The following is a 25,587-nucleotide window of genomic DNA, read 5'->3' on the forward strand; positions in this document are numbered from 1 at the left end:
GATAACAGGAAAAGAGAAAATTTGTTTCATGCCCTGCTTGCCATTTAAGCATGTATAGTACAATTTAAATGCTTGCTATATGCCAGACACTGACACGAAGAGATTTAAAAAAACTTGATCCTTCGAGGAGTTTCCAACAGGCACTAAGAACTAAGCAGGATTCCCTGGTGGCTCAGATAAAGAATCCGCCTGCAGTGCGGCAGACCTGGGTTCTATCCCTGGGTTACGGAGATCGCCTGGAAGAGGGCATGGCAACCCACTTCAATGTTCTTGCCTGGAGAATCTCCATGGATAGAGGAGCCTGGAGGGCTGCAGTCCATGGAGTCACAAAGAGTCAGACACGATTGAGCGACTAAGCACAGCACAAGAACTAAACAGTTTCCTCCGGGTAGGTCCCCACTTCAGGAGGGAGACCAGGTTACTTTCTCGTTTCTTCCTCTCTAGGATGAGGGAATTAAATATCTCCAGCGCCTATTAGGGCTCAGGAATTCAGCAGCAGCTCCCTCAGTTCACCAGGTACCCCTGTAGCCTGTGGAGACATCCACAGGAATCTAAGTTATTCCCTTGGTTTCCTCTCTATTCTCCCCGTGCTTGTCTTTCTGTGTGAAAGTGTGAGGAAGCTGGGGGTGATATGCTTTCTCTAATAAAGGTCACCCACGCCTACTGCAAAGCAGCTCCTACCCCTAAGTGTATCCCAGGACACAGCATGAGCTGATCTAGGCTTCCCCCGGGAAACGATGTATTCCTGAATGGGGGGTGGGGAATCTTAATCCATGAGGAGCAGACATCCTGAGACTACTACCTACTCTGCCTTGGCCTTGGTCCCACTTCCGTCTGTCTTTCCTTCCCTTGGAAGGAAAAGGCTGCTAGAAAAAGTATTCTGGGGCTTTATAAGCCTCTGCCAAGGCTGAGCCCAGGAGGCGCTCGTGAGACAAGCCTCTGACCGGGCAGCTTGCTGGCTGGACCACTACGAGGGGTGGTAAGTGAACCAGGGGCGGGGACATTAATCCTAGCGGATGTGACAGAATGAGCCTGAATGGGAAGTGGGAGAATAGCAAGCCCCAGTTCTACCAGGAAGCCAAAACTGAACAACTTAGGGCTTATCCAACTCCTAGGGAGAACGAGAGCCAACCAAGGAACACCACCCACAAGCCGAACGGTGCGGCAATTGTCATCACACTTGTGTTTCCGCTCCGAAGCAGCTTCCCACTAGGCAAGCTGTAGGGACCTAGATTCTCATAAGACCCACGCGACCGGCGCCTACTATATCGGCGTGCTTGCTGGGGTTCCCTTGTCCCAAGATCCTTGGTTATAGCCCCCCGTGTGTCTTCACCTGGATCGGGTGGACGTCGGCGTCCAGCCTCCGAATTGGGGAGAAGTGGGCATCGAGTTGGCGAGGACCTGGGCAGCCATTTTGAGACAGATGAGCACGGAAGGGACCATATTGAGACTGCTGGGTGCCTGGGGCCGCCATTTTAAGTATGGGCCCAGCGGAGAAGCCCCGTCCGGTGAAACGCTGTGACGTGCGGCCGCCGTATTGGCGCGGGCCCCATGGCGGCGGCCATCTTGGAGGGGGCCTGCTGTGGGCGCGGCCATCTTAGAAGTAAAGCCGGCCCCTCCTCAGGAACTGGAACCGAGCTCCTCCCCTCTGCTGGGTCCCTCCTGTCTTCGACTTCCCTCGGGAATCCCTTCCTAAGTTCACCCGGTTCGGTCTGTTTTCTTTTTCATTTGTCTTCATTGCGTTCTTGTGTACGTGTAGGCGTGCTCTCTGTAGCCTCTGAGTGCCTGTTTGTAACAATTCTTCCACTTGAGACCCTTTCTTTTGCTCTCCATCCCCTCTAACCCGACGGATCTCTGATCCTAGAGAATGTCTAACGCGCTTTGACTGGCCTTGTTCCCTGGTTATGGCAAGCTTTTCTACCTACCCACCACCAAATCTATTGACTGATGAGCCTCTCCCGCCAAGGACGGTAACACAGGAGCTGTCCTCTGAGACTCTGGATGACTTTATTCTTCACAAGGCTTTAGCATCCCAATAGCTCCAAGGTGAGACTGAGAGCAAGCACCCAGCCCATCCCTCTCTCCATTGTCTGAGCAGGTCACAGAGGGAAGCCGGCGGGACGCTGACAGAGTCTGCCAGCCCTTCTGTGGGTGGAGCTACGGGTGCCCCGAGTCACAGGGTGCTTTGGGTCCGCCACAGTGGGCGAGGAAATGGAGTCAGCAGACAGGTGAGGGAGGGCCTGGGCTTCAGATAACCTCACAGGGTTGGGCAAGGGCTAGGGGTGGGATGCAGGGATCCTCGGGGGCTCACGACAGTTACTGACATAAATAAGGAAGGGCCCGGGAGAGGGAAAGGTGAAGAGTTGTGAAGAGGAACAGGGCAGCTCAGAGGAGAGCACAGAAGAATTTCTTCTCCCGGAAAGGGTTCTCCGAAGTGGGCACAGGGGTGATGAGGGGATCCTCACAGGCGTGGGCATCACAATAAGTCATCAGGTCTGCTGCTGCCTTGGACACCTGGGGCACAGCCAGGAGGGGAATTGTTAGCCAGAAATCTCGAAGGGGGCTGCAGCCTCTTTCCCCAAATAGATTATCTTTTGCCATCTTTAGGACTCCTTAAGACAGTCTTCCCTCATCACCCACAGAGACCTGGAGCCAGCTTTCCTTACAGACACCAAGACTCCTTCCATGATCTCAAGGAGTCAGTGAAAGAAAGCCTCTCTTAGCCTAAGGTTTGGGCACCTAGGTACAGCCTGCCAACTAATGGGATCCAGGGCCCCACCCACCTTTATCCGGCACAAGCTGGCTTCAATCTTAAGCTGTTCCACCATCTTGCGGGCTTGCCCAATACTCATAGTGCTGTTCACAGGGGTCTCCCCTTTCATCCTGGAGGAAAGAGACAGCTCAGAGCGTGCTAGGGGGCCCTGCACAATCTCAGCTGAAGGCCCCCTTCCCCCATTACGCCTCATCAATCATTGCAAGGCTGGGTCCTATGCCCTAATATTTTACTCCCCTCTTATCCCCAACCTCCCTGGCCTTTCCCATCTCCCAGTTCCTCAGCTAAGGAAATGGAGAAGTGGAATGAGATGCTCCCAAACTCCTACAAGGCCTCGGCTTCAGATCATTAAACATATGAATGACTTGAAGGCTTTACAGCCCTCAAGCTATCTGTATTCCCAGTTCTGAAAACCACAACTAGAAAGAGCCCCGCCCTAATGAGGAGGGCACATAACCCCCACCTGCCCCCTTGAGCCCCAAAGAGAGAAAAACAGGATGCTCCCTACTCACCTGAGGCCACTGGCAGCGACAGTCCTGGGGAATCTGATCAGTGGGGTGCACCAAAGCCTTCTGCCTGAGATGGGTGCCCCACCTTGCAGGGAGTTGCAGCTGAGAGTATCTGACGCAGCAGCAGAAGCTGCTAATACAGAGAAGGCCACTGGAGAGGGTCAGGTCAGAGGCCAGTGGAGGGCTGGTCCCTGTTTCTGCAGCTCCAGCACTGGCTGATACCTGAAGGATGAAGGATGCTAGAAGGAGCAGCTCAGATCCTGGCATATACCAACTGTCTGGCCAGTGGGGGAGCCTGGCTGCTGCCTGCAGCCCCTGTGCACACCCCCACTGTTAATGTCTCACTGCCTGTCCTTCCCCATTGCAGGCATCCAGAGTCTGGGCTAGAGCCCTCCCCAAAGGAGCTGGAAGTAGCTGAGTCCCAGGCAGACACCCCCCTCAAATGGGGTGGTCTGGACCTGTGACAGCCCCTGCAGTGAAGTCAGTACACACTGCGTGAGACCCTGCTCATTTGAAATTCTGACATCAGCTGGGCAGTCGCCCCCTCTATCCCTCCTCCCTCTACTCTGACACAGCATTTAGCTCCTGAATCTTCGTGTCTCTTCCAGGGACCCTCCATTCCCCATATCCAGGAAAATGTGATGAGCTACAGGTTTCAGCTTCTAGATCACCACTTAACGTTCTAGCTACAAGTGGAAAATCCAAGGGCAGCAAGGTCCATCAGAAAGATGTCTGAAGAAACGGCAGACCAAAGAGAAGGAGAAGCTGGGGAAAAAGAGGCATGCAGAGACCAGATCAAAGAATCCGACAAAGAAGAGGTAGGGGAGAGTCGGTGGGTGTTTCTGGAAATAGATGGGCTTACTGGGTGCGTGTGTGTGTGTGTGTTTGTTTGTGTGTGTGTGTGTGTTGGTCTGAGATTGCCTTTTACATCTGCAGCGTTGTGCGTGGTGCTGTGGGGAGTGCAAAGATGTGCGCAACACTGACCCTACCCTCTGAGGGATCTTGTTTGGGGTGAATAGACACGTACAAAATAAAAGTGCCTCCCGCTAAGACCTAGTCTAGATAATGCGCTGTGGGAACTCAGAGAAAAAGTCTGATTAGGGTCAGAGGAGGTCTATGACACGTCTTTAAATCTGGAGACAAGTCACGGGCCTGAAATGCTACCACTCTTGTGAATAGGGGCCAGCCAGCTCGCCGGCGCATCACGCAAAATTCCCAGGTACCTGCAGATTGCAACGTTCCCGGGGTGAATGCTCTTTGCTTTGGAAGCCCACGGGTCCAAGGAGATGTGCGCAATAAAAATCAGCGCCCGTTGGACGCCCGCCTCTCCCTCTTTTTGGGGTTAAATGACTGATAATGAAGGTGTAGGCGGAGTGCCGCGATTGCGGCCTCGAGGGGCTGGCTGAGAGGGATGCTGCTGACTCATAGCATTTCGTGGAGCATATCTTGGAGCCTAGAAGGAGATGCCTATCCGCTTTGGTTTTGGTTACCAAAAGAGAAGGGGGTAACGGACCCCGGGGAACGAGCGAGCCCGGCGCTTGGAGGTGGGAAACTGGCCTCCTAGAAGGCCCCGCCCCCTGCGCTGGGCCCCGCCCCGGACGAACCCCGCTCCCCTGCGCTACAGAGGCAGTCGGCGGAAGGGGGCGGGACTTCCCTGGGAGGCGGAAGAGCCTTCGCGCCGTTGCCCTGGCAGCGCGCGCGGCTGGTGAGTCTGCGGAGCTGCCGCTGCCGGCTGGATGGTTTCTATGGTGGTGCGGTTGCGTGAGGGCTCCGGGCGCCGCGCCCGTCACCGAACCGGAGGGGTCTGGCGGGGAGCGGCAGTTGGCCGCAGGACACCCTGCCCGGCGTGGGGCGCGGTCTTGTCTGGGAGCGAGCGCAGCTCCAGAAGGAGAGAAGCAACTTGGGAAGCAATAGTGGCTGCGGTGAGGTTGCTGGGTTTGAGTCCAGCTGTGCGACCTTAGGCAAGTCGCGAACTCTCCGTGCAGCCACCTCGCAGTGTGGACTCGTGTGTATAAGTTCGCCTTAGAAGAATTTTAAGGCGTTCATCCTCTGTATGTGACCATCAAAGTGGCCTGTCCCAGAATCAGGTAACCCGAGGATGGGTTCAGCTGAAGAACTCTAGCGCAGGGGGGTGGTGAGAAAGCTCAGTGGAGGAAGGGAAGAGATAATTGGCTGAGAAACACAATCAGTTGGAGAAAAGCCATATGAAACAAAGGCTTTGCTATGTCTTGCTGTCTCTGGTTCCTCAAAGCCTTTCTGGTCAGCGTGTCCTTTTTGTCCTCACCTCCCCCGTGAAACAAGCCATTCTTTCCCCTTCTCGGTCTTTTTCCAGGAACCACCAGCTGCTTCGTCCCATGGCCAGGAGTGGCGTCCAGGTGGCAAAGCACCTAGGAACCCAAAGGCTGAACCCGGGGCCAGACCCCCTGCACTCCCCGTCATGGTCAATGACCCACCAGTACCTGCCCTACTGTGGGCCCAGGAGATGGGCCACGTCGTGGTGGGCCGTGCCCGCAAGCTGCTACTGCAGTTTGGAGTGTTCTTCTGTACCATCCTCCTCCTGCTCTGGGTGTCTGTCTTCCTCTATGGCTCCTTCTACTATTCCTATATGCCGACAGTCAGCCACCTCAGCCCCGTGCATTTCCACTACAGGTGAGAAGGGTCTTCTGTCAAAGTAGAGGAATCCCGCGAGAGAATTGCTGCAAACACCGTTCGCACTTTCTGAGGAAAACCCTCTTACTCACAGAGGAGGACACTTGAGCCTAGTGCCCTTACATTGATTTATAGCCAGAGGTTGGGGCAGGTCTGGGCTGGTAGGGCTCTAGGGTTTTAATCCTGTCTCTGGTTAACTGAAATCTGGTTTTAAAAACAAACAAAAAAAAAACAAAAAAAGCCCTCTCCTAGACTGTCATTTTGAGGGTCAGTTCAATTTAGGCTGGATCAGACCTCTCTCAGGGCTACTGTAGACTTTTGAGCTAACCCAACCTCTCAAGTCATCTCAGAACTAATCTGGCCTTCAGTAGAGAAGATATTAGGAAAGCGGTATTTGCCTTTCACATTACTTCTTCCCACTCCTGATTGTCTGCTGCAATAGAGCTTATGAAAACAAGGTGTCTGGGTTCATAAACTCCCAGAGTCCTACTTGTCTGAGTCCTCAGTTCCTTCCCATTTTATAGATCCTGCCAAATTCTCTCCCCTTCTTTTAAAAATGACTACAGGACCAATCAAGAGGTGCTGTTATCAATGGTCCAAAGTTTTTTTTTTTTTCTTTTCCATGTCCTGAATCCCTAGTCATGAGCCATAATTTCTAAGGCACAGCTGCTTAAATTTTTAGGAGGCATGGATCTCATGAAAGCTATGGCCCTTCCTGTCATAAGAACCTACTTATTGATACATGCCCATGTACAATTTTGCCTACGATTGGAAAGATTTGTGAGTAAAGGGTTTAAGAGTAAAGATCATCTGTGGGTCCCTTTGGAGGAGTTTTCTTGAACTAGGGCCCAGATCAGAACTCTGGAATCAGAATCTAGAGGGGTGGTACCCAGGAATCTGTTTTATTTTTTTTAGGAATCTGCATTTTTATTAGCTTCCCAAGTAAGTCTTTGGAAACACTTAAGTCTGAAACTATTCAACTAAGTGTCCATAGGTTCCCATTTAAGAATGTCTACCTTCATGAGAAGAAATAAACACAGGTAGCAGGAAGAGAATTTAAAAGACTCATTCTAGTGTCTTGAATCTCCTGGCTGTACTTCTTCTCCATCTCTCTATAACAGAAGGAATGCCTGTTCTGGAAGAAAGGATGGGGGACAGGAAAGGGAGTCCCAGGGGCCCAGGAGCTGTGTGGATAAGTAAGACAGACTATAACTTAGCAGAATATCATCCTTATTCTCATTTAGGACGGACTGCGAATCCTCCACCTCCTTACTCTGCTCCTTCCCTGTTGCCAATGTCACACTGGCTAAGGGTGGACGTGATCGGGTGAGTATGGGAGCTGAACAGAGGTTTCATTAGCGCTTTGATGACTTGAAACAAGAACACTTGGGAAAGACCTAGGTACCAGGGACTGAGTAACAGAGATGGAACGGAAAGCTTTCAAGGAAAGGGAGGTTAAAGAAAAATTGAAGTCCGAATGAATTGGATGGGTTATTCTTTCCTCCTTAAATTGTTTCAGCCAGGCCATATCTGCTGGATAAGGGATGTTTTAGATCTAAATGAACTTAAAGAAACCAGTTCTGTCACTGAACTAGGATGGAATCCACCCAAGAGTTTTGAAAGTGTGTTATTAATTATGACACTACTGAGAGATACACGTAACCTTCCATTACAAAGGGTACTGTGCCAAAGGACTGGCCAAATGCCAGTATATCTTCAATAAACCTGAAAGCCCTGGGAAATGCCAAGTGGGAATGCATCCTTCTTTATTAGGCAAGTTGGTGGAAGCTCTGCAAAAGGGTAGGATCCCAGAACACTTCAGAAGGACCTTGGAGGATCAACAGTGTTTCTGATCACCAGAGGTTTTTGACTTGTCAGCAGCAAAATGAAAAATAATCAGTGGTCAGACTAAAAGTTTAAAAATCATTTGAAAATGATTTTTCAAAAATTGTACTTGGGGAGGATACTGACCTGAAGATAGAAAATATGGAGGAGAGAAATAAATGGTCATTCTGAAGGGAGGAATGTAAGCTATAGAGTTTTGGACCCCTTGGGGTTGACAATACAAAAAACCCAGAAGACTGTGTAGCTTGTGACATATTCCAGTGGACTACCAGAGTACCACTATCCAGGAAGCTTAGCAGGTGGGATGAGTGGATCCCAAATGGAGATTTCAAAGTGGTGAAGCGGAGAGTTTCCTGGCAGTCCAGTGGTTAGGACTCTGCACTTTCACTGCCGACGGTCCTGGTTCAATTCTGGTTCAGGAACTAAGATCCTGCAAGTTGCACAGCATGGTCAAAAAAGAAAGTGGTGGAGTGGAGTGTTGGGCACGGGGAGACAGAGGGTTATCCAGTTCTGCTACTCAGGAAAGTAATGTGGAGAGTACTATAGAATATTCTGTGAAAACATTGGTTCAGTGTGTTTTTGTGGCTCAATAATAACAAGTGGAATATATTGAGAGGGGAGTAGAAACAAGGCCACGGTACACCCACACCTGGGATGGGGCATGCTGTTGTGTGGCTTCCTGTTGTAGATCATAATGGTTGGTGACACAGGGAGCCTAAAACCATCAGGTACCAGGCTGCTGGGTGAGCAAGGAATGGAAGGATGAAGGGTGAGGCCCAAGTTACCCAATAAGTAAAGCAGGTTGATCATTTCATTGAATTCTGGTGAACATTTTTGAATGAGTGAGTGAAATAATGGGTCTATTTTGTGGGTAACAGCTTGTTTAGAAGTAGATGTCCTGCTTCAAAGAGCTCACAGGATTGATGGAAATCTCTGCATTAAGTAGCAAAGATGCAGTTCCTGCATTTCAGAAGAATTTGTGAAGAATTAGGTCTTCTGGAGACTATGGTGATGGTGAGGCTCAAAGTGGGAATGGAGGAGAGTTCTCTGTCAGGCAGACAAATGTGAATAAAGGCAGGAGTCCTTCACAAGACTCTGGTATTAGTGATTTTTGGATCCCCTTGGAGGAGATGACATAATTACTGGCTTAAAAAGAAAAAAATATATATGTATCAGTTCAGTTCAGTTGCTCAGTCGTGTCCAACTCTTTGCAACCCCAAGGACTGCTACACGCCAGGCCTCCCTGTCCATCACCAACTCCTGGAGTTTATTCAGACTCATGTCCATTGATTTGGTGATGCCAACTCTAAATAAATAAATAAAAATCTTTATTGCTATATAATTCGAATAGTATACAAGTCACCCATTCAAAATGTACAGTTCAGTTGTTTTTAATATATTCAGAGCTGAGCAACCATCACCATAATCAATTTGAGAACATTTTCATCACCCCAGAAAAAAAACTCATACCCACTACCTAGCAGTCACTCCCCATGTCCTTCCTGTTCACCCAGAGAACTACCTGTTTCAATGTTTCAAATAATTCAGTGAAGCAACTAGCTTAGATTCACCTGGCCTCTACATGGGGATAGGACTCTCATGGAATCCATTTTTTTCAAAACAGTTCAGACTGAAGGGACTTCCCTGGTGGTTTAGGGGTTAAGACTCCGCACTTCCAATGCAAGGGGTGCAGGTTCAATCCCTGGTCAGGGAACTAAGATCCCATATGCTTCACAGTGTGGTCAAAGAAACGAACAACAACAAAAAGGTAAATAATAATAATTCAGACTGAAAATAAAAGTGTATATAAAGAAAGATTTTGATCAGTGGATTTTCACCTGTTACTCTAGGGATAAAATGCTCAAAGTACCTTCACAGCAATAAGTCAAGATGGTTCACTATTAGGGTTGTGTGCATTCATGCTAAGTTACTTCAGTCGTGTCCAGCCCTGTGGAACCCTGTAGACTGTAGCCCACCAGGTTCCTCTGTCCATGAGATTCTTCAGGCACAAATACTGGAGTGGGTTGCCATGCCCTTCTCCAGGGGATCTTCCCAGCCCAGGGATCGAACCTTGGTTGGCAATTTGATCTACCAGGGAAGCCCTCACTATCAGCGTTAGGGCACTCTTTTTTTCAAAAATTTTTTAAAAATCCATTCCCTCTGGTTAAAACCAAAAGCTTTACCATCACCCCTGTAATCCTTGTGGATCACCCTGAGGGGATCATGCACAGGATAAGCATAGTCGAATATAGGATTAGAGGAGTATAGGAATGGTCAGGAATAACTAGGGTATGTTTGGTGGCAAATCTTTAATCTTTTGAGGTTAATCCCAGTGAAGATGCCTTCCCACTGTGAGTCTCAGGGTTCTACCAACAGAACTAAGGTAAGGGACCCAGAAGGACAGAGTTACTGTGGGAGAGCTGGCTAGGGAAATGGTGAGTGCTTCCGGCACTCTGCTAATTAGTAATGTAAGTGAAGGCAGGCTGGGCCCGAGGGGATGGCCTCACGGGGACAAAGAGGCCTGAGTCACAGATGGTCCAGTTGGCAACATGACGGTTCACTTTTGGAAAAGAAATATGACACAACTTTTCTCAAACAGAATGATTCAGGAGCGTAGATACTGAACATCTCAGAAGTGGGAGGGATCCAGCTACCAGAAGGGGGCAGCAGGTTCTTGGGAAGAAGGAGATTTGAGAGGCCTGTTTGGATAGCGGAGGAAATTGTATTTGGAAGGGTAGCCGGGAGGTGGGACAGGGACAGTGCAATTAAAAATTTTTTTGAAAGAGATGCCATCCACCTTGGGCAGGTACTGATGTATGGACAGCCTTACCGCGTTACTTTAGAGCTTGAGCTGCCAGAGTCTCCTGTGAATCAAGATTTGGGCATGTTCTTGGTCACCATCTCGTGCTACACCAGAGGCGGCCGAATCATCTCCACCTCTTCACGCTCCGTGAGTGTTTGTGGCCTGTCTAGGAGGTTGTGGAGAATGATAACAGATGTCAGAGTATCTGGGTGGGGCTTCAGGAGAAAACATTCTGAGGTCTGAGACACAGACACAGCATTGCAAGAGGTGTCAGTTCACCAAACCAGATAAATGACCCTTCCTGCCCACCCCGCCCCCGCCCCCGCGCTGCCAGACATCCGATGAGCACATGAGTGGAGCCGCCCTGAAAATGGGCTTTTTTGGAGCCAAACAGACCAGGCTTCAAGTCCTCACTCAGAAACATACTAGCAGAGGGCCAACTTACTTAACCCCTTGAAGCAAATATAGTAGTAGTAACTCCCTCATAGCGAGACTGGTTTGGATTCCATGAGGAAATAGTGGGTGTTTAATAAATGCTGGACTCCGTTCTTAATTGTCAACAGAACTGTCTCATAAAGCAAATTCCTGAATGTCCACTTGGGAGAAGAAAGCCTCAGATGGTACACTGGCACGTGTACTAGTTCCAGTGTACTAGAACAGATGGTACACTGGTCTAGATTATAGCACCGTTCTGGGGAAAGGTAGACGGCAGATGGGGTGGGGCTTCACCTGGGAGGCTTTCTTAGAAGAGGAGACTTGTATTGGAATAGAGACGTGGTTGGGAAGGGCAGGGCAGGGATGTCTTCAACCTTTTGCAATGATGGGATCGAGACTTGGGGCGTGGTAGGAAGTGAGAAGGACTAGGAGACCTAAGGAAGAAGCCGCCTTCACGCCCTGCTCAGGGGTGGCTTTGAGGGTAGGCACCCGTGCCCAGCCTCTTCGCCCTGTTCAGGAGTGGTTTTGAGGGTGAGCGCCCGTCCCCAGCCTCCCTTCCCTGGCCCTGGCAGGTGATGCTGCATTACCGCTCAAGCCTGCTCCAGATGCTCGACACACTGGTCTTCTCGAGCCTCCTGCTGTTTGGCTTTGCGGAGCAGAAGCAGCTCTTGGAGGTGGAGCTATATCCAGAATACAGAGAGAACTCGGTAAGGAGAGGAGAGGAGGACAGGAGACAGCCCTCCCCACAAGCCCAGAATCTTCCCCGAGGAGCTCCCGGGCTTGGGCAGGAGGGACTGCGGTGGAGGCTGGCAGTGGGCCTCAGACTGGGCTGGCATGAGTGGCAGCAGGGTTCTGGCCTGATGTGCTGCTGCCCCTGCCCTCCTGCCCACAGTATGTGCCAACCACCGGAGCCGTTATCGAGATCCACAGCAAGCGCATCCAGATGTACGGAGCCTACCTCCGCATCCACGCCCACTTCACTGGGCTCAGGTGAGGCAGTGCCCACGTGGGCTGGGCAGCTCTCCTGGGGCTGTCCTTAAGAGGGTCCTAAGCAGAGGTGACAGATTTTACCTGGGCTACAGGTTTTCAGCCCTGGCTAGACATCACATATCAGGAGCCTGGGGAACTTTTAGAGAATTACTGATGCCTGGGCCCCGCCCTCAAGACTAGGATTTGTTACGGTCATATCTGGCTGCCAGACTTTTTTAAAAAATATTTATTTACTTGGCTGTGGCAGCTTTCAGTGGGATCTCGTTCCCTGACCAGGGATCAAACCCAGGCCCCCCGCTTTGGGAGTGGAGTATTAGCCATTGGACCTTAGATAGGGAAGTCCCCAGCCATGAGACTTTCTGAAAGCACCCCAGGGGGAGACCATGTGCAGTCAGAGTGGAGAAACGTTCTCTTGAACCACTGGCTCAGTGCGCAGGAGGCAGAGGGTGGAGACCAGCTCTCGCCAAGCTCTGGTGAACTGCCCTAGAAATTACTTCTGAGAAATGAGAAGGCTGGCACTCCCTGGTAGCTGCCATTCCCCTCCTGCCTACTCCCTGCCTCAGGTACCTGCTGTACAACTTCCCGATGACCTGCGCCTTCGTTGGTGTCGCCAGCAACTTCACCTTCCTCAGCGTCATTGTGCTCTTCAGCTACATGCAGTGGGTGTGGGGGGGCATCTGGCCCCGACAGCGCCTCTCTTTGCAGGTCTCAAAGGACCCCTTCCTCTCCCCTTCATGGTTCTTCTTTGGGGAGTGGGCCGGGGCATGTTCGGGGCTGGGGCAGAAGGGCCCAATCATTCTGGTGAGGGAAGGCAGTCCTTGCTGCTCAGGAGTTTCCCCTCCACAGGTAAACATCCGAAACCGAAAACGTTCCCGCAAGGAAGTCCAGCGAAAGATCTCTGCCCATCAGCCAGGTAGAGGTGATGGCTGGGGGCTGGGTGAGGGGGGCCTCCTGCGCCATCCAGAATGAGGCTTTAGGTGCTCGCCTGCTAAGCTGAAGGTCAAGAGAAAGGCGGAATGGGGTGAAGTTGGCACTGCCATCCAGGCACAGCCACCCTAGTCCTGCCCTGTTCTCTACCCCCTTTGGAGGCCCAGGGCCCCAAGCCCAGGAGGAGTCCCCCCAGCTGTCACCCGTTACAGAGGACGGTGAGAGCCACGCGGATCCCCCTGGGACAGGTATGGTGCAGCTGCCCGACCCCCTTCCTGACTACTCCTCAGTCCTCCCCTTCAGCCTCCTCCAGACTGACCTCTGCCTTCCCCCCTGGGGCTGCAGAAGGCCAGCTGTCCGAGGAGGAGAAAACAGATCAACAGCCCCTGAGTGGCGAGGAGGAGCTGGAGCCCGAGGCCAGTGATGGTGAGGGACCCTGTGCGGCGGGAACGGGTGGCGGGGGGAGCATGTGGGCAGGGCGGAGGCCACCCTGGGTGGGGGCGGGGGTCCCTGGTCTGGAATTTCCCCTTTGGGATTTGGTTTTCTCTCCCCTGGCCCAGGTTCAGGCTCCTGGGAAGATGCAGCTCTGCTGACGGAGGCCAACCTGGCTGCCTCTGGCTCTGCCCCTGCCCCAGAGACCGTGGGCAGCTCGGAGCCCTCTGCGGGCTCTGTCCGACAGCGCCCCATCTGCTCCAGCTCCTGAAGCGAGTAGGGCCGAGTCCCCACATTCTGGCCCTTTCCCACCTGCTCCCTTTCTCTCTCTGGGGCTCCCCCAATAATAAACTATTTTCGTGCCAGCTGCCTCCCTGACTCTGAAGTGGATTCAGGGTCATTTAAAAACCTGGTGTTCCCCAGGCATTCCCCACCCCGACCGGAGGAGGTTTGCTTGTCAGGGGCCACAGATGCAGAAGACCTCCAGGCCCTGGACTATTTTAGGCACAGCTGTTTCCATTCATCAGCCTGGAAGTCCAGGGAGTGAAAACCTGCCCACTCAGTCCTCTCCCTCTGGGGAGGGGGATAGCAGAGGGTGGGGCTGCAAAGCTGGAGTACATCATTCTGGCCTCCGCACCCCTCCCTTTCTCAATCTGTGGAGAGGCAGAAGACAGGAAATGACTGCCATGGATGTGGTATGATTTTTTCACCAGAACAGCATTTCGTGGCCCAGGCCCCATGCTGTCCGTAGCTGTTTTCCTCTCTGATACCAGCCAGGTGGCCCATCCCTTTCGCTCCCCTCCTCACCCCTTCACATGACTTCAGCCTTTGGATTCTCAGCCCTTGGCTGCTTTCCACATTCCGCTGCTCTTTCAGAACCCAGGCATCCCGACCTCCAGCTGAAACCGCTGCATGTGGCTTCCCCCACCCCTGGCCCCGTGACTCAGGCCTTCTGAAGGGACCAGCCCTCTTCTTGGCACTCACCAGGGAGGGGAGCAGGGGAAGGGGGGCCAGGTGGTGACATCACAGTCGAGGGGTATAAAAGCTTTGGGCCAAAACAGAATTGAAATTGAAGACACCGACAGAACGTGACTGCACAGCCTGTGTTCCTGGGGGACCTCTTAGGAGCCCCAGCTTGCTACTCGCCGCATCAAGGCCTACCTGCTGGTAAGGGGGTACCTATGAGATAGAAGTGTGGAGGGCAGGCAGGGACCAGGCCTTCGACAGGTGGGGAGGGAGGGCTCCAGGGCCTGTGTGTCCCTCTCTTCTCCGTTCTAACTTCTGTCTCCTGTCTGGCTTTCTGCATGTGTCGCTGACTAGCTGGTTGCTCTGGGTGGCAGCTGGTAACCATTCCACCTTCCTCACCCAGGCGGTGTAAATCATTTCCTCCTCTTCTCTGCCCCAGCTCCCCCCAGCACTGTTTATTCATTAACTATTTCCAGCGCTTCACATGTTGCCGATCGCACCTCTCTGTCGGCTCAGACCACATTTCATTCTTTTCCCCAAAACCAAGCACGTAAGCTGTTCAGAAGCTGGACGGACACATGGGTGTGTCGCGGTCATTCCCACCTCTTGCTTGTTCTCCCGGTTCCCTGTCCTGTTTCCGTTTGCTTACAGGTTTTGGTGAGGGACGGGGGCCCTGCAGGGTCTGGGGGCTAAAGAGCCTTTACCCTTCTCTTCCAGATTCCATGCCGCGCTCTCCCTGCCTTCTGTGGCTCCTTGCTGTCACCTTCTCCCTGGTTCCCAGAACGCAGCCCTTGGTGGCCGGAGACTTGGAAGGAGACGAGCAAGATGAGACACCTTTGCCGGCCGTCCCCTGTGATTACGACCGCTGCCGCCACCTGCAGGTGCCCTGCCAGGAGCTGCAGAGGGCCGGCCCGGCAGCCTGCCTGTGCCCCAGCCTCTCCAGCGCCCTGCAGCCGCCGCACCCGCCACGCCTGGGGGAGGTGCGCGTGGAGGCCGAGACGGGCCGCGCCGAGGTGCACTGGTGCGCCCCCTCCTCCCCGGTCCACCAGTACTGGCTGCTGCTTTGGGAAGGCAGCGGGGCTCCGCAGAAGGGGCCCAGCTTCAACTCGACGGTCCGCCGAGCGGAGCTGAAGGGCCTGAAGCCTGGGGGCGCATACGTTGTCTGCGTGGTGGCCGCCAACGACGCGGGAGAGAGCCGCGCTCCCGGGCCCGGGGCGGAGGGCCTCGACGGCGCGGACGGCCCCAACTTAGGGCCCTGCGGCCGGCTGACCGTGCCGCCGCGGCCACTCACTCTGCTGCACGCGGCCGTGGGTGTGGGCTCGGCGCTGGCCCTGCTCAGCTGCTCCGCCCTGGTCTGGCACTTCTGCCTACGCCAGCGCTGGGGCTGCCCACGCCGAGGCCGCCCCAGCCACGCAGGACTTTGAGGCTGCCCGGGTCTCCCACTGGGGAGACGAAGGCCAGACCGAGGATGGCACAAAAGGCCGGGCGCTGGGCCCTTGCTGAGTGGGTTCATGCCCCAAACTTAACACTCTCCTCCGAAGCTGAGGTTTAGGAGTAGAGAGAACTGACAAGATCTTTTCTTACTGGACCAGATAGTAATTTAGGTTTTGTGGCTCCAGGGGATAAAATCACAGATATTGTGTAGGTACTTCCATAACCATGTAACCGTTTAAAAATGGTTCTTAGCTCGTGAGCCTCACAAATCAGTCCACAGCCGGGTTCCACGTGTGGGCCCCATCACTGTGGTGGCTTCCCGAGGGGTTTTGAGAATCAGCTGCTGTGGGAATGGGAGTTTGGGGCTAGAGACCACACCTCACCTGCTGCCTTTTGCTTAGGGTGCACACTGAGTTACAATCCACTGTGTCTTAAGTTGGGTGGAACTAAGTGACTGACATGGGGTGGAGAAGAGGAGGATTGTCCAAGTGGCTGTCTGGGACAAGCTTGCTTATAAAAATATATTAACAGGATATCCCCTCCCCCCATTTGTGTTTACTGTGTATTATCTGTGTTGTATAACATTAAAGGAAATGTAAAAGGAAGACATTTTCATTTGTCATGATCTTTTTTGTTTAAAGTTTTTATTTTGTATTAGAGTATAGCTACAGCCCATGGGGTCGCAAAGAGTCGGACACGACTGAGGGACTACACTTTGGAAACATAGCTATCATGATCTTTTTCAATTCCCTGTCCTTGGGACTTGCCTAGCAGCACAGTGGATAAGAATCTGCCTGCTAATGCAGGGGACATGGGTTCGATCCCTGGTAAGATCCCACATACTACAGAGCACCACACCCCACCACACACTGAAACTAGAGAAAGCCTGCGAGTAGCTTCAAGGACCCATAGCAGCCAGTACCCAGGCCCATTCATTGGGAAGGCAGAATCTTAGCCATGGGACCACCAGGAAAGTCCCTTGAGTTTATTTTTAAATTAACTGGATGTAGAAAAGTCTAAGTTGCTACAGAGTTTATTCCTCACTTTTACTGCTCTTAAATCTTTAAAAAATTACAACACCTATTTCAAGTAAAACTTAATAAAAGGAGAGTTCTCCTCAAGAGGTAGTCACCTGCTGCAGAGCAAATCTTTCCCTAAGCGGTGGAAATATATTCTTGATCTCATTCAATATGTTATAGACAATGTTCCATTGGTAAATCACAGCCTCCCTGGTTATGTGAATGGTATAACTTTCCATCGGAGGATGCTCCTTAACTGACACTTCCCATGGTTCCTTGTTAGAACATTTGTCTTCAGTGTTTGCTATGGACATCCTTGTTTTATAGACAATGTTCCATTGGTAAATCACAGCCTCCCTGGTTATGTGAATGGTATAACTTTCCATCGGAGGATGCTCCTTAACTGACACTTCCCATGGCTCCTTGTTAGACCACTTGTCTTCAGTGTTTGCTATGGACATCCTTGTTTGTTGGCATATCCTCACATGATTAGATATTTCCACAGGGCAATTACCCAGAAGTAAGTGAGGTCGTACTATACAATTTAGTCATCTCTTTTTTTGTTGTTGAGTCACTATGTCGTGTCCAACTCTTTATGACCCCATGGACTGCAGCACACCAGCCTTCTCAGTCCTTCACTATCTTTCACAGTTTGCTCAAACTCGTCCATTGTGTTGATGCCATGCGACCATCTCATCTTCTGTTGCCTGCTTTTTCTGCCCTCAATCTTTCCCAGCATCAAGGTCTTTTCCAATGAGTTGGCTCTTCTTCGCATCAGGTGGCCAAAGTATTAGAACTTCAGCTTCAGCATCAGTCCTTCCAATGAATATTCAGGGTTGATTTCCTTTAGGATTGACTGGTTTGATCTCCTTGCAGTCCGAGGGACTCTAAAGAATCTTCAGCACCACAGTTCGAAAGGATCGGTTCTTCGGAGCTCAACCTTCTGTATTGTCCAACTCTCTCACATTAATACATGACTACTAGAAAAAACGTAGCTTTGACTATACAGACCTTTGTCGGCAAAGTCTCTGCTTTTTAATATGCTCGCTATCTAGGTTTGTCATCACTTTCCTTCCAAGGAGCGAGCACGTTTTAATTTCATGGCTGCAGTCACCATCTGCTGTGATTTTTGGAGCCTAAGAAAATAAAATGTCACTGTTTCCTTTTTTTCCCCATGTATTTGCCATGAAGTGATGGAACTGAATGCCATGATCTTAGTTTTTTGAATGTTGAGTTTTAAGCCTGGTTTCTCACTCTCCTCTTTCACTCTCATCAAGAGGCTCTTTGGTTCCTCTTCACTTTCTGCCATTAGAGTGGTGTCATCTTCATATCTGAGGTTGTTGATATTTGTCCCAGAAATCTTGATTCCAGCTTGGCATTTTGCATGATGTACTCTGCGCCAGGCTTCCCTGGTGGCTCAGATGGTAAAGAATCTGCCTTCAATGCAGGACACCTGGGTTCAATCCCTGGATTGGGAAGATCCCCTGAAGGAGGGCATTGCAGCAACCCACTCCAGTATTCTTGCTTGCAGAATCCCCAAGGACAGAGGAGCCTGGCGGGCTACAGTCCATGGGATCTCAGAGTCAGACACAACCGAGTGACTAAGCATGGCACAGTACTCTACATATGTTAAATAAGCAGGGTAACAATACATAGCCTTGACAAACTCCTTTTCCAATTTTGAACCAATTTGTTCTTCCATGTCGAATTCTAACTGTTGCTTCTTGACAACAGTTGGTCTGGTATTCCCATCTCCTGAAGAATTTTCCAGTTGTGATCCACACAGTCAAAGGCTTTAGTGTAGTCAATGAAATGGAAGTTGATGTTTTTCTGGAATTCTCATGATTTCTCTATGATCGAACAGATGTTGGCAGTTTGATCACTGGTTCCTCTGCCTTTTCTAAGTTCAGCTTGCACATCTGGAAGTTCTCAGTTCACATACTACTGAAGCCTCATTTGTAGAATTTGAGCAGTATCTTGCTAGCATGTGAAGTGAGTGCAATTGTACAATAGTTTTAACATTCTTTGGCATTGCCTTTCTTTGGGATTGGATGAAAACTGATCTTTTCCAGTCCTGTGGCCACTGCTGAGTTTTCCAAATTTGTTGACATATTGAGTGCAGCACTTTAACAGCATCATCTTTTAGGATTTTAACTCAGCTGGAATTTTGTCACCTTCACTAGCTTTGTTCATAGTAATCTTCCTAAGGCCCACTGGACTTCACACTCTAGGATGTTTGGATCTAGGTGAGTGACCACACAATCATGTTTATCTGGGCCATTCAGACCTTTTTTGTATACTTCTTCTGTGTATTCTTGCACACATTCTTAATCTCTTCTGTTTCTGTTACGTCCTTGCCATTTCTGTCCTTTATTTTGGCCATCCTTGCATGAAATGTTCCCTTGGTATCTCCAATTTTCTTGAAGAGATTTATAACCTTTCCCATTCTATTGTTTTCCTCTACTACTTTGCACTGTTCACATAAGAAGGCTTTCTTATCTCTTCTCACTATTCTTTGGAACTCTGCATTCAGATGGATATATCTTCCCTTTTCTCCTCTGCCTTTCACTTCTTTTATTTTCTCAGGTATTTGTAAGGCCTCCTCAGACAACCATTTTGCCTTTTCGAATTTCCTTTTCTTGGGGATGGTCTTGATCACTGCCTCCTGTACAATGTCCATAGTTCTTCAGGCACTCTTTCTACCATATCTAATCCCTTGAATCTATTTGTCACCTCCACTGTATAATCATAGGTGATTTGACTTAAGTCATACCTGAATGGTCTAGTGGTTTTCCCTACTTTCTTCAATTTAAACACGAATTTTGCAATAAGGAGCTCATGATCTGAGCCACAGTCAGCTCTTGGTCTTATTTTTGCTGACTGTATAGAGCTGCCCTATCTTCAACTGCAAAGAATATAATCAGTCTGATTTCAGTCTGACCATCTGGTGATGATCCTGTGTAGTCGTCTCCTGTGTTGTCAGAAGAGGGTGTTTGCTATGACCAGTGTGTTCTCTTGACAAAATTCTGTTCGCTTTTGCCCTGCTTCATTTTGTACTCCAAGGCCAAACTTGTCTGTTACTCCAGGTATCTCTCTCTTTTTTAAAAAACAAAAAACATTTATTTATTTTATTTGGCTGTGCTGGGTCTTAGTTGTAGCATATGGGATCTAGTTCCCTGACCACGGATCAAACCTGGGCCCCTTGCATTGAATGCATGGAGTCCCAGCCCCTGGACCACTATCCCTCCAAATATCTCTTGACTTCTTACTTTTGCATTCCAATAACCTATGATGAAAAGGATATGGGAATGACAAACTACTCCAGTATTTTTTCCTCGAGAACCCCATGAACACTATGAAAAGACAAAAAGATATGACACTGGAAGATGAGCCCCCCAGGTTGGTAGGTGTCCAATATGCTACTGGGGAAGAGGGGAGAAATAGCTCCAGAAAGAGAGTTGAACAAAAGCAGAAACAACGGTCAGTTGTGGATGTGTCTGGTCATGAAAGTAAAGTCCAATGCAGTAAAGAACAATATTGCACAGGAACCTGGAATGTTAGGTCCATGAATCAAGGTAAATTGGACACGGTCAAGTAGGAGATGGCGAGAGTGAACGACATTTTAGGAATCAGTGAACTAACATAGATGGAAATGGGCGGATATAATTCAGATGACCATAGATCTACTATTGTGGCCAAGGATCCTTTAGAAGAAATGGAATAGCCCTCACAGTCAACAAAAGAATCTGAAATGCAGTACTGGGTGCAATCTCAAAAATGACAGAATGATCTGTTTGTTTCCAAGGCAAACCATTCAACATCACAGTAATCCAAGTCTACGCCCTAACCACTAATGCCGAAGAAACTGAAATGGAATGGTTCTATGAAGAGCTACAAGATCTTGAAGCTACAAGAAAAAAAAATATTCTTTTTTTTAGGGGGCCATGTTCTGCGGTGTGTGGGATTTTTGTTCCTGACCACAGTTTGCACCCATGCCCCCTGCATTGGGAGCACAGAGTCTTAACCATTGGACCACCAGGAAGTCCCTAGTCATTTTTCTCTTATTGGAACTCTAGAATAAATTTAGAATATATTTGCTATCTAGAATATACTCACCACATTGCCACAAATTCTTTGTGTACATTTGATTCCTGTATTTCCTCAGCATTTCAGTTCAGTTCAGTTCAGTCGCCCAGTTCAGTTCAGTCGCTCAGTCGTGTCCGACCCTTTGCAACTCCATGGACTGCAGCACGCCAGGCTTCCCTGTCCATCACCAACTCCTGGAGCTGACACAAACTCGTGTCCATCAAGTCGGTGATGCCATCCAACCATCTCATCCTCTGTCATCCCCTTCTCCTCCTGCTTTCAGTCTTTCCTAGCAGCAGGGTCTTTTCCAACAAGTCATATACAAATAATGGGGGTCTATTCCCTCATTTTTTCCATAATTTTTCTTACCTACTATCTTACCATTGAAGACTCACTTTAAAGACTTCCCTAGTAGTCCAGGGATTAATCTCCTATACTTACACCACAGGGAGCACAGGTTCGATCCCTGGTCAGGGAACTAAGATCCCACGTGCCACATGCCCCGTGCAGCACAGCCAAAAATACAAAAACAAAAAACCATGAAGACACGCTTTACATACATTCTCACTTAATTCCTATCACAATCTTTCCAAGAGATGGTGTCACTTTTTCACAAATGAGAAGCAAGCTTGAGGTTCTAAACACTTTGAAGCTACATGTCAGGATTTCAGCCCAAGTTGCATCAAAAGCTGATGCTCTTGACTCCACTACAGAGAGATAGCACAGCTTAGCCGTTTGATATCGCACACTGCATGGGTTTGAATCCTAGCTCTCCTACTTTACCAGCTCTGTCACCTTCGGTAAATTAGCTCACCTTTCTGTGTTTGTTTCCTGTGACTACTAATAGTATCTACTCATATGGATTATTGGGATGATTAAATATTAATTAATCATATAAAATTCTCTAGTGCATCTATTATCAATATTAGTAACTTATTATTAGTCTGCCTCTAATAAACATTTAAAAGTAAGTTTTAGGGACTTCCTTGGTGGTCCAGTGGTTAAGGCTCTGTGCTTTTAGTTCAGGGGGCACAGGTTAGCTCCCTGGTGGTGAACTGAGATCTCACAACCTATATGGCTTGGTCAAATAAGCAAATAAGGAAAATAAAAGTGAGTTTTAACTTAGGCGACCTAACAGCCTAGGTAGCAGTGGAAAGCTAAGTAATCAACATGACTACACAGCAGGGGGACAAGTGCTAATAGAGAAAATACTAGTGCTGGGAGATAGAGATGTGGTGGTCAAAGCACGCTTTCATTAGAAAGCAAAGCGTAGGAGCTTCCATCGTGGTTCAATAGTTAAGCTGAGGCACTTTCCTCACAGGAATGCAAATTTGATCTCCGGTCCGGGAATTAAAATCCCACATGCCATGCTGCTACAGAAGAAAGAAAGGGTCTGTTTTGCAATCTGCACAAGTTACCCTCAAGCAGTGAAAGATGAACTCCGTAACTTCCTTTACCCAGTGCAGCTTGCCAGACACCTAAGGTTGGTGCTATTGTTATCCTCACTTTATAGATGGAGAATTAACAAGAGACGGTAGGAGGAAACCATTTAAGTGACTGAGATATCATGGAGAAGTCTTAACCAGGGAGTTGATGACAAGATCAGTTATTGCGTTTTGCAAAGATTCTTTGTGGCGGTCGAGCGGAGGATGGCTCAATTCTCCGGAGAGGATGAATAGGTCAAAGGGTGCATACATTTCTAAGGCTCCTGATAAACACTGCTTGCGGTGTGCTTAGGGGCCATCTGGGGAGCTGTCTTCATTCGCCCATGGGTTTCAGGACAGCATCGTTCTTTTTCTCCAGCACCAACAGGCGCCCGGACTTGGGCTGGGGAGTGTTGGCCGCCTCCTAGAATGCGACTCGCAGGCACCGCCCATTCGCGTTCCCTCAGCGGCGCCAGGCCGGCGTTTCTGGCACTCGGCGGCACCCGTCCACGCCCGCTCCCACGTGACCCAAACAGATTCGGGCACTTCCGCCTCGCCTAGGCTTTCTTCTCATAGGTGTCCGCGGCTGGTCCGCAGCCGGTGAGTGAGCAAGCACCCGGCCGGGGCCGTCGCGGGCAGGGTTGGGCGCTGGTGGGAGGCGCCTCGCGCTGACCCCCTTCGCCGTCTTCGCTCCCCCCTCTCCCCAGGTCCCCGCGGGAGCGGCGGTGGCGGCGTCATGGCGGAGCTGACGGCTCTGGAGAGTCTCATCGAGATGGGCTTCCCCAAGGGACGCGCGTAAGGGAGCCCCCTAACCCAGGGCCGCGAGGGTCGCGCACCTGTCCAGGCCTTTACCCCAATCTGGCCTCAGGCTCTACGCCCCAGCCTGATCGTCGCCATGGCTCGTGGGCGCTATTCACGGTGTTTCTGCCCTCAGGGAGAAGGCTCTGGCCCTCACAGGGAACCAGGGCATCGAGGCTGCGATGGACTGGTGAGCGCTCAGACCGGTGGCAGGGCACGGGGAACTACTGGGAGGGCAGCCTGAACGTTAACCTCCCTCCTGACTTTCCCTGCCAGGTTGATGGAGCACGAAGACGACCCCGATGTGGATGAGCCACTAGCCACCCCCCTTGGACATGTCCTGGGACGGGAACCCACCCCTTCGGAGCAAGGTGGCCCCAAAGGTCCTGACTGAGGAAAACACTGCGATTATTCAGGAGGGCCCCAGGAGGAGGATGAAAGGGTAATAATACTGATTGTTTGTTTGTAGGACCTGGGTCAGCAGTGGGAGAAGGCAAACCTGTTTTGACTGAAGAGGAAAGACAGGAACAGACTAAGAGGTAGGAAGAACAAGCTCACGTTTCTGAGAGTCACTTTCCACCTCTCCCCACTACACAAATCTGGTCAAAGAATTCTCACTTCCCAAATTGTTTTTTCTTGGCCTTTTCCTTCTTCTTTTCTTTTTTAATATCTGTTTTGGGACTGTTTCTGGATTTTGTTTTCTGAGTCCCTTGTTATAAACTCACTTTCCCAATTTATATACATGTCTCTTGAATGTTTCCTTTCTGCAACACAGGATGTTGGAGCTGGTGGCCCAAAAGCAGCGGGAGCGTGAAGAAAGAGAGGAGCGGGAGGCATTGGAACGGGAACGGCAGCGCAGGAGACAAGGGCAGGAGTTGTCAGCTGCCCGACAGAGGCTACAGGAAGATGAGATGCGCCGGGCTGCTGAAGAGCGGAAGAGGGAAAAGGCTGAAGAGTTAGAAGCCAGGTCTGGGTTCTGGGAGTGTTGGCTAAGACATGGGAAAGGAATCAGGATTTGCTTTGTCAATGTCTGACCTCCTTGTGTCCTGTCTGCATTTCAGACAAAGAGTCCGAGAAAAGATTGAAAGGGACAAAGTAGAGAGAGCCAAGAAGGTAGGTAATTGGGTGGAAACCCAGGATAGTTTAGTGGAGGGGCCAGTAGCTGCAGAGGGCAAGGATGGGCTTAGTGCCTGATTATTGAACTTTGTCTTCTAGTATGGTGGTAACGTGGGTTCTCAGCCATCCCCACCAGCAACAGAGCCAGGCCCTGTTCCCTCCTCTCCCAGCCGGGAGCCTCCCACAAAGCGGGAGTATGACCAATGTCGCATACAGGTACTGATTATCAGGATTCCAGTCTTGCTCCTGGGACCCTTTGTTGACTTATAGGGCACCCAACCGAGCCCAGCCCAGAGCTTTTTTCAGTTACATTTCCTTTGCCAAACCTCTCCCTTCTTTGTAAATGACTTTTGAAATCCTACCTCCTCTGCTCTGAGGGAAGATATCAAATTTCACTTGCTCCAGTCATTTAAACCCATACCTCTCTCTTACTCAGCAGTTCCCTTACTTGTTCAGTGTTTTCATTTAGATTATGCAGCTGTTTGCATGATGTGTGGTATCTATCCAGATGCTTTATATAATTTTGTATTGTTTTCCTTAAATTGTGAGGGAACGAGGGGTCTCTTTCTTCATTGCTGAGTAAAGTGCATCCCAAGTGGTTGTTCCTTAGGTGCTTTCAATAGTAATGATCCTGGTCCAGTCTCTCTTAAGTGGAAGGTAGAAGCCAACTTTGCTCTTTTTCCTTACTTGGGCACCTCACTCAGTTACGACATTCACAATACTGTCTTTCTCTTGCCTTTTAGGTCCGGCTGCCAGATGGGACCTCACTGACCCAGACGTTCCGGGCACGGGAACAGCTGGCAGCTGTGAGGCTCTACGTGGAGCTCCACCGTGGGGAGGAGCTAGGTGGGGGCCAGGACCCTGTGCAGTTGCTCAGTGGCTTCCCCCGGCGGGCCTTTTCAGAGGCTGACATGGAACGGCCTCTGCAGGAGCTGGGTATGACACGTGGGATCTGAAACCAGGACTTGGGGGATAGCGGATGCTTGAGGAGAAGGGATGCAAAGGGATTTTGTATAGAGATGGTGTGAGGGCAGAATGTGGGGCAGTGGGGGGAAGCAGGTATCTTTGGGTTCAAATCTGTTTTCTTCCATCTTCAGGACTTGTGCCTTCTGCTGTCCTCATTGTGGCCAAGAAATGTCCTGGCTGAGAGGCCTTTATCCCACCATCCCTTTGACCTCTCTTCATCTTTGATAAAGCACTGACATTGCCTTCTTAATAAATAGAATCTCTTGAGTTCTGTATGTGTCTGACTCCTTCCTGAATGGCTGGGAGAGACAAGGAAGGCTTTCAGAATAGACACTATGCTTTATCTTAAATTTCCAAGGGAGACTTGTTTCTAATCTCCAGGTCTGATTAGTTGGAGGTTAAAGTGGGGTGTACA

The 25,587-nt window shown here is 50.1% G+C and overlaps 4 protein-coding genes across 9 annotated transcripts; 3 read left to right on the forward strand and 1 right to left on the reverse strand.

Moving 5' to 3' along the window:
- The first annotated feature begins 900 nt into the window (after positions 1-900).
- BSCL2 (BSCL2 lipid droplet biogenesis associated, seipin) lies at positions 901-14,041 on the forward strand. 5 transcript variants are annotated; one of them, XM_068979178.1, is made up of 12 exons: positions 901-979; positions 3,891-4,100; positions 5,615-5,931; positions 7,176-7,257; positions 10,583-10,726; positions 11,587-11,721; positions 11,907-12,004; positions 12,568-12,709; positions 12,851-12,917; positions 13,093-13,179; positions 13,277-13,357; positions 13,492-14,035. In XM_068979178.1, the coding sequence occupies exons 2-12, from the start codon at positions 4,011-4,013 to the stop codon at positions 13,632-13,634; spliced, it is 1,386 nt and encodes a 461-aa protein (XP_068835279.1). In that variant the 5' UTR covers positions 901-979; positions 3,891-4,010; the 3' UTR covers positions 13,635-14,035. The 5 variants fall into 5 exon arrangements, with proteins under 5 accessions (XP_068835279.1, XP_068835280.1, XP_068835276.1 ...); XM_068979179.1 differs by lacking the exon at positions 901-979 and adding an exon at positions 1,697-2,046 and having other exon boundaries at positions 13,099-13,179; positions 13,492-14,041; XM_068979175.1 differs by lacking the exon at positions 901-979 and adding an exon at positions 1,697-2,046.
- GNG3 (G protein subunit gamma 3) lies at positions 2,386-2,882 on the reverse strand. Its single transcript, XM_068978734.1, has 2 exons — positions 2,784-2,882; positions 2,386-2,514 (listed from the first exon to the last, which is right to left on the reverse strand). The coding sequence occupies exons 1-2, from the start codon at positions 2,880-2,882 to the stop codon at positions 2,386-2,388; spliced, it is 228 nt and encodes a 75-aa protein (XP_068834835.1).
- A 182-nt stretch (positions 14,042-14,223) lies between the features above and the next one.
- On the forward strand, positions 14,224-16,291 carry LRRN4CL (LRRN4 C-terminal like). Its single transcript, XM_068979181.1, has 2 exons — positions 14,224-14,530; positions 15,047-16,291. Exon 2 carries the CDS (start codon positions 15,052-15,054, stop codon positions 15,751-15,753), a length of 702 nt encoding a protein of 233 aa, XP_068835282.1. The 5' UTR covers positions 14,224-14,530; positions 15,047-15,051; the 3' UTR covers positions 15,754-16,291.
- Positions 16,292-22,821: 6,530 nt separating this feature from the next.
- Positions 22,822-25,431, forward strand: UBXN1 (UBX domain protein 1). Of its 2 annotated transcripts, none has more exons than XM_068977996.1 (10): positions 22,822-22,892; positions 23,000-23,087; positions 23,227-23,280; positions 23,367-23,473; positions 23,560-23,629; positions 23,866-24,057; positions 24,152-24,203; positions 24,306-24,422; positions 24,950-25,142; positions 25,304-25,431. In XM_068977996.1, exons 2-10 carry the CDS (start codon positions 23,029-23,031, stop codon positions 25,351-25,353), a joined length of 894 nt encoding a protein of 297 aa, XP_068834097.1. In that variant the 5' UTR covers positions 22,822-22,892; positions 23,000-23,028; the 3' UTR covers positions 25,354-25,431. The 2 variants fall into 2 exon arrangements, with proteins under 2 accessions (XP_068834097.1, XP_068834098.1); XM_068977997.1 differs by having other exon boundaries at positions 23,367-23,461.
- The last annotated feature ends 156 nt before the right edge of the window (positions 25,432-25,587 follow it).

This window comes from Capricornis sumatraensis, chromosome 8 (assembly GCF_032405125.1).
Source record: "Capricornis sumatraensis isolate serow.1 chromosome 8, serow.2, whole genome shotgun sequence".
NCBI lineage: Eukaryota > Metazoa > Chordata > Mammalia > Artiodactyla > Bovidae > Capricornis > Capricornis sumatraensis.

Excerpts from the sequence above, each read along its gene's own strand:
- GNG3 (XM_068978734.1), bottom strand. The coding sequence starts at position 2,882 with ATGAAAGGGGAGACCCCTGTGAACAGCACTATGAGTATTGGGCAAGCC. Across the intron at positions 2,515-2,783 it reads CCAGCTTGTGCCGGATAAAG|GTGTCCAAGGCAGCAGCAGA; the intron begins GTGGGTGGGGCC and ends GCTGTGCCCCAG.
- BSCL2 (XM_068979178.1), top strand. The coding sequence starts at position 4,011 with ATGTCTGAAGAAACGGCAGACCAAAGAGAAGGAGAAGCTGGGGAAAAA. Across the intron at positions 4,101-5,614 it reads AAGAATCCGACAAAGAAGAG|GAACCACCAGCTGCTTCGTC; the intron begins GTAGGGGAGAGT and ends GTCTTTTTCCAG. Across the intron at positions 12,918-13,092 it reads GATCTCTGCCCATCAGCCAG|GCCCAGGGCCCCAAGCCCAG; the intron begins GTAGAGGTGATG and ends CCCCCTTTGGAG.
- LRRN4CL (XM_068979181.1), top strand. The coding sequence starts at position 15,052 with ATGCCGCGCTCTCCCTGCCTTCTGTGGCTCCTTGCTGTCACCTTCTCC.
- UBXN1 (XM_068977996.1), top strand. The coding sequence starts at position 23,029 with ATGGCGGAGCTGACGGCTCTGGAGAGTCTCATCGAGATGGGCTTCCCC. Across the intron at positions 23,088-23,226 it reads GGCTTCCCCAAGGGACGCGC|GGAGAAGGCTCTGGCCCTCA; the intron begins GTAAGGGAGCCC and ends TTCTGCCCTCAG. Across the intron at positions 24,423-24,949 it reads ATGACCAATGTCGCATACAG|GTCCGGCTGCCAGATGGGAC; the intron begins GTACTGATTATC and ends CTTGCCTTTTAG.